Source organism: Heteronotia binoei, chromosome 15 (assembly GCF_032191835.1).
Source record: "Heteronotia binoei isolate CCM8104 ecotype False Entrance Well chromosome 15, APGP_CSIRO_Hbin_v1, whole genome shotgun sequence".
NCBI lineage: Eukaryota > Metazoa > Chordata > Lepidosauria > Squamata > Gekkonidae > Heteronotia > Heteronotia binoei.
The window spans coordinates 9,788,478-9,801,630 of NC_083237.1; the positions used below are offsets into that span (position 1 = coordinate 9,788,478).

The following is a 13,153-nucleotide window of genomic DNA, read 5'->3' on the forward strand; positions in this document are numbered from 1 at the left end:
ATAAATCCAATACCACCTTCTTCTCCTTCTTCTTCTTCTTCTTGTTCTTGTTCTTCTTCTTCTTCTGGCTTAGGGTAGTTTAATGGACAAGGAAACTACAAGAGTGAGATGCATGAAACAGCTTTTGTTTTAAGATGGGCTGTTTGAAAAGGCGGAGGGTTTTCTAAATGGTGGCAAGGGGAGGGGGGGTAGCTCCAGCAGATGAAACTGAGAGACCCTCTGGAAATCTGTTGACTCCTGAATATGTATCTATTTGTGTCCTGAGTGCACTGTTTCAATAGGTGTAAGCAAAGCGAATGTTTCAAGGACACCGAAAATTCGCAGGTCACTCTGCTATGTGTGAACATCTCATAACTTCAGTGGTGTTTGGGAATTGACATGAGTGTCCCACGTGGCCCTGTCATTTCAGATCAATGAAGCACAGTTGAATCAGCTCCTTATATGGAGGTTCGAGCCCTACCAGATTTGTTGCCATTCTGGAAGGCCTGTAAGATGGAGCTGTTCCACTAGGCCTATGGCTGAGGCAAGCGGGCGTCCTTATTTTATTACACCATCTTACTGGCCTCCCAGCACCGATTGCCATCTCGATTGCTAAAAATCAGGCCAATACAGTCGACATCTTTCAGACATCTAAGTTGCCTGTGACAATTGTCTTAATTTATGTGTTCACACCATCCATGCAGCCTTAAGTTCATTCTGATCTGATAGCTTAACCGTTTGATCGTTTGATTGCTGGTTTTAATTGTTTTACCATGTTGGAATCCACCCTGAGCCCACTATGGGAAAGGTGGACTATAAGTTTACAGAAATAAATAAAAATTCTCAAGGGCATATGCCAGTGTGGTTTAGGTTTCTCGCTGCACCTCTTTCAGCTCAGCCAACACTTCTGAGCTGCCAGAAGCAGGGGAGGGTTTTTGCCTGGCTTCACAGCTGCTTTCTCTCACTGTGTGTCTCGTACAGTAATACACGGCTGTGTCTTCAGCTTTCAGCCTGTTCATTTGCAGATACAGCATGATGGAAGGCTTGCTCCAGGAGATGGTGAAGCGTCCTTGCACCGAGCTGGCATAGATCTGGTAGCTTCCATCACTGCTTATTGCTCCCACCCATTCGAGACCCTTGCCAGGAGCCTGTCTCACCCAGTGCATGGCGTAGCTACCAAAAGTGAACCCGGAGGCTTGACAAGAGAGGCGGAGGGACTCTTCAGGCCTTTTGACCTCTCCTCCGGACTCCACCAGCTGGACCTCTGAGAGGACACCTGGAAAGGAAGACATTGCAGACAGATCTGATTCAGATTTAGGTTTTCAATAGAACTATATTCTGTCTCTGAAAGAACAAAAACTTACCTTTGGATATTGCCAAAAAGCAAAGAAATGGAAGCAACAGTGTCATGTTCTTCTGACTATCTGAGAGAAAGATTGCGCTAGAAGTTGTCCGGTGCACCCAGGTGGGTCTTTTGGTGTCCCTGCTAATGACATAGGGCTGCTTTAAACAGGAAGCTGTCACTGGATTTACATGCACCTCAGTATAAAAGCCCTTTCGCAATGCTTATCACCTCCTTCTGCATTAAGCCCACAGATGAATTGGAAGAATCTTTTGCTTTTTGTATTCCAACAATCAAGAGGACAGGGATTATGGAATTAAAGAATGTGACAGGGAAGTGGATTTAAAGTCTAAGTTAGTATTTTTTAAAGAAAAATATAAGACATATACTCACAACAGTAGGAACGGCTTATGAAGCCTCCTGTCCTAGCCCAAATGGCCAAGTGGAGGTCCTCTTCACCCTACTGTGAGGGGGCCAGGTGTCCTAAATGGAAAAGGGAGAATTCAACCACATGGGAAATATCCCCTCTCCCGTTCCATTTAGACTTATAAATCTGGCATGGGAGGGAAGACAGAAGTCCCTCCTCCCCCATGCTGTTCTTGTGAGTAGCAGCCAACCCTACAGTGCCTGGAAAAATCTGTCCCAAATAGTGAGGGTGGGGGACCTCTAACCTAACCCAGAATGGCTAGACTGATAGTTCTTGCCTATGGCCACCCTCAGTCACACAAAACATATTTGAGCCCTGTGTTCATGTTTTTCATTATTCTGTTGTCTGCTCTCTGCTTACTTTTTAATGTTAGCTGCTTCACAGAAAGAGTGTTTTGAAGGCTGCGCTCTTGACATTAAAAAGTTGGGGTTTTTTTGACAATGCTTTGCCAAATTAGAATGGACTCATGGAGACCCATGAGAAAGGAACAGGCCAAGAGCTTCCAGTCATCTCAGGTTGCTTATAGGCTTGGGTGGTGAAGGTTCAATGAAAGACCATCCTATGATTACTCTCATTGATGTTATTGTGCAGCCAGGGAGTAGGGTTCTGAAATTGTCGCCATCTGAATGTTTTAATTAGTCAAATGGTTTGTCTGGTTTTATGTTTTAGCTAGTTGTTTTACCATTTATGTAATCGGCTTTATTTTGATGTGTCCTGCCCTGAACCCAACTGGGAAGGGCGGGATAGAAATGTGAAGTCATAAATAACTGAAGAATGAATGAATGAATGAATGAATGAATGAATGAATGAGTTTCACCATAGCATTAGCCCAACACTCATGGCATGATAGAGAATATCTAGGAAAAGACAAACTTGCCTTTTGCTATCATCCTCCTAGTTAGTGGGTTTCCTGTATGGAATGCTTCTTTTGAGCAACTAGAACGAGACATGCTGAGACCTTCAACACAAACATGTTCACGCGACGCACTTTAGGTGCTCAGCCCTTGGGTCAGCTGACAGGTGAACTCCTAATGTGATTGGATTGCTTTGAGGGTTGTTCTAGGAGTTTGTGTTGAGCAGTTTTTTGTTTGTGGCCATATATTTGGTTGTTGCCATGGTGACAGACTGACAGACCGACAGACCGACAGACCGATATAGATAGATAGATAGATAGATAGATAGATAGATAGATAGATAGATAGATAGATAGATAGATAGATAGATGATAGATAGATTATCCCCTTTGTTTTCTGAAGAGAAGGACATTTTCCAACCACCCTGTCTGTGCTGTCAAGCAACTGTAGCTTCCCATGCAGCTAGCAAGGATTGGAGTTGTGCATGTTTGTCTAGTGATAACCTGGGCCAAAATGTCCCTTTGTTTTCAGCACGATGTTCTGCTTCTACACATATGGCAAAGCCCTGGCCCCTACCTGGTGGAATCAGCTCCCTAGGGAGATCCGGGCCCTACCTGAACTACTACCATTTCATAGGGCCTGCAAGACGGACCTGTTCCGCCAAGCTTATGGTTGAGTCAACGGGCATCCTATTATTCCATCATTTGGCCTCCCTTGTGGGGACTTCATGCCTTTGTGGTGACATTGTACCTTATTGCAGCGCTATCACCATCGCTTAAATGCGGGCTTCTAACTGGCTACTTGACATGCTGTGCCTTTTTCCCCGATGGTGTATTTTATTTATTGGTTATTGTTTATACTGTTTAATTTTAATGTGGTATTTTAACTCTGGTTTATAGCTTTGTATTGCTACTATTATATGTTGTGATCCGCCTTGAGCCCGGTTACGGGAGAAGGCGGAATAGAAGCCTACAAAATAAAATAAAAAGATCACCCACCAGAACTCTCTCCTATGCAAAGGATGCCAAATTCCAAATGTAGTGCTCCCTGTGAAGATCCCACTATTAAAAAAAAATTTGGCTTTGAAGTGGTTGAATCCCTTCCACTACAATTATGTTTACCCCATTGTTCTAAAGATACTTTAACCAACAAGGCGGGTCTTAGATTAATTGAATTCTGCATAGCGCACAATGTTATAATATTTAAAGGTCTCTCCAAATTTCCGGCTGCAACTGACTTTACTTTTTTTTCCACAAGGGGTTGCAGTGTGATAGATTTTTGTGTGGGTTCACCCAACCTTCTGTCATCTATCGATAACTTTTACATCGATCTGCGCACAGAAAGTGACCACCTGCCCCTAACTCTATCCCTAAGATTGGATCTGGAGGTTAATATGGTATCACCTTCCCAATCCATGAAGGCCCCTGAGAATGTTCTAAAAAAAATCAAGTGGTCCCCGGCCCTAGAAAGGGAGTTTTCTTCCCTCTTTGGCTCTGAAGCGCTACGCAGATTAAGGGATTCAATCATAAATTCCAATTCAGACGATTCAATCCTTTCTGGATTCTCATTATTAATTGATTATTGTAGTGCCAAAGCTAAACCTGTGATCTTGTCTAGGTCTAGTTTCTCCAGCTGGTTTGATACAGATTGTTTAGCTTGGAAACAAGAACTGAGAGCTCATTTTAAAGAGGCTTGTCAATCCAAAGACCAATCAAAAATTAAGGCCTACATTGCTTACAAGACAGCCTACCTGGAGCTTACTACATCCAAAAAGAAAGTTTTCTTTCAGAATAAATGGGACCAACTTTACCACTCGATAAAATCTAACGATAATAAGGCTTTCTGGAGAATCATTTCAGGTAATCTAAAAAACAATTCTGTTACTGACCCAAATATCTCTGAGCAAACATGGGTTGATTACTTCTCTAACATTTTTGCTGCTCCATGTGTATCCCCTCCTATCTTAGCAAACCTCTCAGTTACTGATATGCCGGTCTGGCCTCCAGTAACTCTAGAGGAAATCAGTGAGTTACTGAAGGATTTAAAAGCGGGTAAAGCACCTGGCCCTGATGGCCTTCCCGCTGAGGTATTCACAAAGTTTGCCGATTGGTGGCTCTTGCCCCTTGCAAAATTGTTCTCTTTTATCGATCTGCATGGCTCCATCCCTGACTCTTGGCTTGACTCTATAATTATTCCAATATACAAAAAGGGGGGGTTGGAGTTACCAGAAAATTTCCGCCCCATTAGTTTATTATCTATAGTGGGCAAACTGTATGCAAAACATTTAGAACTCCGATTAACTGACTGGATGCGCCTAGGCAACATCATAGGTCCTGAACAGATTGGTTTCTCCAAAGGCAAATCTGCTATGGATCACTGCTGCACTCTGGCCTTCCTTGCTGAAAAATATATGCATACCGGGTCAAAAAAATTATATGCTGCCTTCATCGATTTGAAGGGTGCTTTTGATTCAATAGATAGAGCCCAACTATGGATCAAGCTAGGTCACCTGGGAATGGACCCTCGTCTGCTGTTTCTCTTGAGGAAACTTCATTCTAATACCTTTTGCCAAGTGAAATTTTCTTCTAGCGGTGACTTGACTAGTAAAATCCCAGTGTTAAAGGGGGTTAAACAAGGTTGCATGCTGGCCCCGCATCTTTTTAATCTATTTTTTACTGACCTGGCACAATTTTTGAAGCCTGTCAACGGTCATCCGCCTAAACTTGCAAGCCGAGCGGTCCCCTTATTACTTTATGCCGATGACACTACCATCCTCTCTTGTACAAGAGTGAGCCTGCAAAGGTATTTGAATGCCTTTTATGACTACTGTAATTGTAATTCACTTACTATCAATTACACCAAATCTAAAGTAGTTGTCTTTTCAAACTGCTGGCGCCCACAGAGATGGTTTATTGGCAATTCAACAATCGAGCAAACAAAATTTTTTAAATACTTGGGGATCACTTTTAACCACAAGTTAAGCTGGGTTTCACATCGTAACAACACCGTCAACTTGGCTAAATGTTCAGCTGCTCAAATTAAACAGTTTTTCTTTGCAAGGGGCAACCAATTAGTTCCAGCAGCTATTAAAGTGTTCAAAGCCAAAACGCTTGCCCAAATCCTCTATGATATCCCTATTTGGATCTCAGCTTTTACCAGGAAAGTGGAGGGCATTCAAGCCTCATTCTTTAGACAAATTCTTGGTTTGCCAAAATGTGTGTCCTACTTTGCTCTCTGCTCTGAAGTGGGTCAGTCTTTGATGGAGACAAAAGCCTGGATTGCAGTATTTAAATTCTGGCTCAAAATTCATTTTAGAACAGATCCCAACAGCCTTCTTGATTGTATGAAAAGAGACCCATATATTTCATCCTGGACAGCAGTGCTTCTGTCTAAACTCAATCAATTGGGGTTAGAGGTAGATGATTTTTCTACCACTGATGAGTCATATATCTTCAGATGTATTAAACTGAGACTATGGGAATCGGAGGATACGAAATTACGGCCAACTGCCCATTATATTTGCTCTCCAGCTTCCTTAGGTCTTTATGCTTTTTGTGGCAAAATGCCCAATTATCTATCAGACCTAACCACTCCAAGTCATCGCAGGGCATTTATGTTGGCTAGACTAAACGCGTTTCCCTCCAAAGTTTTACAAGGGAGATATCAATGAGTCCCTTTAGCCGACAGACTTTGCTCCTGTGGAGCAAATACCCCTGACTCAATCCAGCATATATTGCTTGATTGTTCTTTATACCATAACCTCCGTAAAGATTTATTTGGCAAGCTTTCTTTTTCTCCAGATTTGTCTATTCTGCCACCCTGTTATTATTTATTGAGTGATACTGAGGGGGTGGCTAGTGAGGCTGTGGCAAAATTTCTGGCTGACATCCTTAAATTTAATTCTGACCATGTTTGAATGCATCTGTAAGCACGGTTTTATCTTGATTTTATCTCCAATGTTTAAATTTTTATATTCTGTGTATTTTTATCTGAATCTATTATGCCATTAAAGGTTTGGTATGGTATGGTATTAAAAAAAAAATGTGTTTGTTGCAGCTCAATCAAGCAGGAGAGTTGCCATGAATAGAAGAGGGTATTTGTCTGGCTTCAGATTCACTTCCTCTCACTGTGGTTCTTGCACAGTAATACACGGCTGTGTTTTCAAGTTTCAGCCTGTCCATTTGCAGATATGCCATGTTGGAAGGGTTGTCCCTGGTGATGGTGATGTATCCTTGAAGTGAACTGGCATAGTATTGCTTGCTCCCATTGTAATAGGTGACTGCAATCTATTCCAGTTCCTTCCCAGGAGCGTGTCTCACCCAGTCCATGCCACAGCTTCCAAAGTAGAACCCAGAGCCTCGACAGGAGAGGCGGAGGGACTCTCCAGGCCTTTGGACATCTCCTCCAGATTCCACAAGTTGGACCTCAGACAGGAGGTCCTGACTGTACTGCTTCGATAGGTGTAAGCAAAACAAATGTTTCAAGGATGCCAGAAATCCCCATGTCACTCTACCACCTGCGAATACCCCAGAACACCAGTGTAGGCAACAGTGTCTGTGAATTTACTTAAGTGCAACACACCATTCGACCATTTCAGATCAATGAAATAAAGTGGAATCAATTTTATTCTCGAGAGTGTATGCCGATTAGTTTCCTTGTTTCACCTCTTTCTGTTTAGTCAATGCTAGAGAGCTGCCAGAGGCTGAGAAGGGTTTTTGCCCGGCTTCACAGTCACTTCCTCTCACTGTGTCTCTTGCACAGTAATACACAGCCGTGTCTTCAAGTTTCAGGCTGCCCATTTGCAGATACAGCATGCTGGAAGAGTCGTCCCTGGAGATGGAGAAACGTCCTCGCACCGAGCTGGCATAGTACTGGGTGCCTCCACCATTGCTTATACTTGCCACCCATTCCAGACCTTTCCCAGGAGCCTGTCTCACCCAGGCCATCCAGTAGCTGCTGAAGGTGAACCCAGAGGCTCGACAGGAGAGGCGGAGGGACTCTCCAGGTCTTTTGATCTCTCCTCCAGACTCCACCAACTGGACCTCTGAAAGGACGCCTAGAAAGAAAGACATTCCAAAGAGATCTGATTCAGATTTTAGGCTTTCAATGCAACTATATCCTGCCTTTCAGAGAACAAAAACTTACCTCTGGATATTGCCAAAAAGAAAAGAAATGGAAGCCACAGTGTCATTTTCTTCCGAGTCTTTGAGGGATATGATGGGCTAGAAGTTGTCCGGTAAACACAGCTGGGTCTTTTGGTGTCCCTGCTAATGACATGGAGATGATTTAAACAGGAGCTGCCCCTAGATTTACATACACCTCAGCATAAAAGCCCTTTGGCAATTCTGTAACTTCCTTCTACCTTCACAGTGCCGATGATTAGGAAGAATCTATGCTTTTTGTATTGTGACAATCGATAGGACAGGAATTATAGCTGTAAATAATGTGACAGGAAGGCAGATTTACCATCTAAATTATTTAAAAATAAGACATACCAGCAGTAATGGTAGGAATGGCCATCAGTACATTCTTCAACATTGAATTTCGTATTTTAATCACTTGTTCAGTAAAAAACTGACTTTTTTTCAATCAGTTTCTTTGTGAGCCCTCAAGGTTCAGGTATTTGGGGAAAGGTATAAAAAGTTATCTCTATCAACTCTCTCTGTCCTGTGCATAATTTTATAAACTTATTTTATGCCCCTCCTGAATTCTCTTTTTTCCCCCAACTGAAAAGTCCCAGGCCCTTCGTACTTTACACATAGGAACAGATTCTCTAGTGCATTAATCATCTTGGTTACTTTCCTATAGTTTTTTTCCAGCTCTATCTATCTATCTATCTATCTATCTATCTATCTATCTATCTATCTATCTATCTATCTGTCTGTCTGTCTGTCTGTCTGTCTGTCTGTCTGTCTGTCTGTCTGTCTGTCTGTCTGTCTGTCTGTCTGTCTGTCTGTCAATCTCTATCTATCTATCTATCTATCTATCTATCTATCTATCTATCTATCTATCATCTATCTATCTTCTTCTTCATCTATCATCATCATCATCATCATCATCATCATCATCATCTCTGTCATCGTCGTCAGCCATCTATCTATCATTTATCTATTATCTGTCTGTCTGTCTATCATCTATCATCTATCCATCAACCCATCCAGCTGTATCTCAACTCTATCCATCCCAGAATTGTACACATTATTCCAAATGAGACTGCCCTATAGATTTCTATAGGAGGATTATAATGCTGGTAGTTGTATTTTCAGTCCCTGCACCTATTATGTATGGAATTATGGAACCTCCTTTAATGGAGGCTTTCAAAAATAGCAATAACAACAACAGATGAAAACCTACAAGGTAGGGTTGTCTAAATCCAGTTGAAGTCTGGAAATCTCGTGGCATTACAACTGGTCTCCAGGCTCCAGGTCAGTTCCCCTGAACAAAAAGGCTGCTTTGGAGGGTAGATTCTATGGCACTGTACTCCATTCTCCCCAGGTTTTACCCCCAAATATAAAGGAATTTCCCAATCAGGAGCTGGCAATCCTGCTACATGGGAATACCAGTAGTGTAATTATGCTACCATGTAGAATGTCAATAAACAACTCCAGCAAAGAACTCAGTTTCCAAAGGGCATAAATAAGAAACAGCAGGTATATGAAGACTTCTAGCTGTAAACTAGATGCCTTAGTATTCCTTCTGTTTCTTACTTCTGTTGAAGCAAACATCTGAGGAAACCACCAGGTTCACAGTTGAAACCACAACCGGTCACACTTGAATATCCATTTTATTTTCCTCCGCGTGTATCAAAGATCACACATCAGGCCAATGATATTCTGTAGTACTCTTTATCTCACTTCTGTCCTCTTTTGAGGTAAAAAGGAAAGGAAATTGAGATGACTGGTACATGTGAAGAAATTTTCTGTGTGACCTGAGGTAGGCAAAAAAAAGAAGAAGTTCCATGCAACTGATGTGACACTGAGGAACTGGGCATATTAATCCTTCCCTCCTGCATTTTTTTTCCTGAACAAAGGTTGACTTTGTCCCAGGAGTGAATTTGCACATTTATCAATAAAACCTATCAATCTCAGACCCAGGATTCCATTCAAATTGGGAACAGAACATTTTCACAGTCCTCTCCACACCATTTACCTAAACCCATTTGACCGATTTAGTTTAATTCTGAGCACTTTTCTCCAGCATCTTTGTCCAGCTTGAATGCAGTATCCTCTGAGATTCAATTTTTTGTGATCAAATCAGTAGCAGAATTTGATTTATAAGACATGTCCTTCTCCCCACTGAAAACTCAAACCAGATTACATCATTCTCTTGTTCTCCATCCACTCAACAATAACACGGTGTGGTAAGTAATGGAGATAGGGGTGGGGTGTCATGTCCAAAGTCACCCAACAGCCCTCTGGGACTGAGGTGGGATTTGAATTTGGGTCTTCTGGATTTGAATGACACTTGCTAACTATAACGCAATCCTGGCTGTGATACTTCCAGGCAGGGATTTTTTATTTTTTTTTGTAACAGGAACTCCTTTGCATATTAGGAGATAGTAAGCCCTCTGAGACTCTGATTCAGAGAGAAGGGCAGGGTATAAATCTGTCCTCTTCTTCCTCCTCCTCCTCTTCTTCTTCATTAAGAAAATTCTATGACAGTGCCTGAGTTTTGGGCAAAGCAATACTAATGTCTCTGTAATGGCTGCTGGCCTTTCTCCAATCCACAATTAAACCACCACGGTGGGATGTACTTACAGCTTCTGATTAGAGATGGCCTCTGTAGACTGGTTGCCTCTTAAATGCATATCTAAATGTGTCCAAGGTGCACTGCTGCAATACGTCTAACCAAAAGGAAATACTCAAAAGACACCAGACATTCCCAGGTCTTTTGACTACTTGTGAAAATCTCAGGACTTAAGGACGTGGTGTGCATAGCAGTGTTTGTGAGTTTGCCTCAGTGGCACAATCGTTTCCCTTTTTTAAAATCAACAAAGTCAAACTGAATCAATTTTAATGCGAAGGATGTGGGCCTGTGTGCTTTAATTTCCTCTTTCAGATCAGCCAACGCCGGGGAGTGCCAGAGATGGGAGGGTTTTTGCCTGGCTTCACAGTCTCTTCCTCTCACTGTGTGTCTTGCACAGTAATACACGGCCGTGTCTTCAAGTTTCAGGCTGCCCATTTGCAGATAAAGCGTGTTGGAAGGGTTGTCCCTGGAGATGGTGAAACGTCCTCGTACCAAGCTGGCATAGTTTTGGGAGCTTGTCCGGCCCCTGCCCAGCCGAGCCAGCTTGCAGGCTATAGGCTGGGGGCCGTCTTTGCATCCCCGGAAGGAGGGAGGGGCAGCAACATCACCCGACATACGGGTGTTTAGCGAGGCGTGGAGGTGGGGCTTTATAAGCCCCGGCTCCCGCCTCACTACGCAGTTTGTTTTCGGCTCTCTGCCCGCCCACCCTTCCCATCGGCAGTACAGGTGTATGCCGGTCGCCTTTTGGGGCCAGGTAGGAATTTTTTCACTCCCGCACAATTGGCCTATGTGGGGGTGTTTTTCGCCTACCTTGTACTGCCTAGTAGGTTAGGTTTTGTCAAGTATTAGTTTGGTCGCAGGCTGGATGGGGTTTGGCCACAGGGTTTTCCAGGGGAGCACCTATGGCCTAGCACCGTTGGTGCGGTGGTCTGCAGGAACCGTAGATGGGCTAAACGGCTCAGTACGGTGATGCAGATCACAGGGAGCCTCACCTGGGTGGATCTTTCCATGGGGATTGATGCCAGCCCGGTTGGTGACGGCTGGAGGCCTGGCCGCTCAGTTACAACCCGATTTCGGCGGGTTTGTGCTGGGGGCAGGGTGGCTCGCCCTTTGGACAAGGCGGGGTCCAGGTGTTGACCCCAGGGCTTGTCTGGTTTGGTTTCCCCCCCCCCCTGCCAGTTATTAGTATTTGTTATTTCTAATAAAGCGGCCCGGTTTAAAACCCAACAATCGTGTCTGCCTCTTCTTTCCGACTGGGGGAGCAATCCATCGCCGCTTATCTCTCCCAACCATTCCAGCCCCTTCCCAGGAGCCTGTCTTACCCAGCCCATCCAGTAGCTGCTGAAGGTGAACCCGGAGGCTCGACAGGAGAGGCGGATGGACTCTCCGGGCCTTTTGACCTCTCCTCCAGACTCCACCAACTGGACCTCTGAAAGGACACCTGAAAAGAAAGACGTCCCAAAGAAATCTGATTCAGAGTTATGTTTTCAACATACCTATCGTCTGTCTTTGAAAGATCAAGAACTTACCTCTGCATATTACCGAAAAAATGATAAACTGAAGCAACAATGCCATTTTCCTCCAAGAAAATAATGGACTAGAAGCTATCTGGTGCATACAGTTAGATATTTTGATGCCAGCGCTAAAGACATAGAACTGATTTAAACAGGAAACTGCCCCTGAATTTACACACAACGAGGGCTTTTTTTTTTGTAGCAGGAATTCCTTTGCATATTAGGCCACATCCCCCTGTTGTAGCCAATCCTCCAAGAGTTTACAGGGTTCTTCTTACAGGGCCTACTCCAAGCTCTTGGAGGATTGGCTACATTAGGGGTGTGTGGCCTAATACGCAAAGGAGCTCCTGCTAAAAATAAAAAAAGCTCTGGATACAACTTAGCATAAAACAAACTTTTGGCGGAAGTATAACCACTTTCTGCATTCACTGTGTGGATGATTTGGAAGAATCCTTGCTTTTTGTATTGTGACAATCAATAGGGCAGGGATTGCGGACATAAAAAATGTGACCGAAGGGCGGATTTAATGTATAAATTGTTTGAATTTTTTTTTTTTGTAATTTTATTTTTTATTTGATTTATATCCTGCCCTCCCCGCGAAGATACACCAACAGGAATGGTAGAAAGGGATTGTTGAAACTCTTGTTTTTGTTTTGTTTTTGTTTTTTTACAAAAATAAATGGATACCAATCAGGTAAAGCCTTACAAGCAAAAATTGCTACAGGTCACAGTGCTGCAGCAATGAGGAAACACACACACACACCCCTTTTTCTGCCCCCTCAGCTAATGAAAACTTCAGGTGGTGGGGAGGTAAGAGGTTATTTGCACCTGACTCCTTTCAGTTTCTGCTTCTGTGGCATGTTTTGCCAGAGAAGATATCCTAATTTTCTGAAAAGGATTTCAGGACAAGTGACACACTTCTTGGGAAAACCTAAGTGTAGAAAGAAGCACTCAGACAGATTCTTCTATGAACTCTGCCTCCAGATGTGAGCAACAGGTCATAGTCTCCCAAAGATCCCCCATAACCAACCCACTGAGGACTGTGCACTATGGAAGCTATGTTTCAGCTGCTAGCAGTTTGCCAAATATTGCTAGGAATGGGGGATTTATCCCAGAGACTAACACAGAGCCATGCATAAGGTTCTGAATGCACATTTCAAACATTAAGGCAGGAAGACTACTGTTTCCTAGAGGTGTCACACAGGTAGTTAGCATCTGGACTCCAAATTCTCACATGGTAACAGAATCCTGGACTTCATTGGGCCTCCCTGGGAAGCAATCAGTAGGGCCA

General features: G+C 43.3%; 1 gene segment (V, D, J or C); it reads right to left on the bottom strand.

The window, feature by feature from the left end:
* Positions 1-356: 356 nt before the first annotated feature.
* LOC132584695 (immunoglobulin heavy variable 3-30-3-like) lies at positions 357-7,794 on the bottom strand. The segment is given in 3 exon segments: positions 357-397; positions 929-1,255; positions 7,748-7,794. Coding segments are annotated over 3 exon segments (414 nt in total).
* Between the last annotated feature and the right edge of the window lie 5,359 nt (positions 7,795-13,153).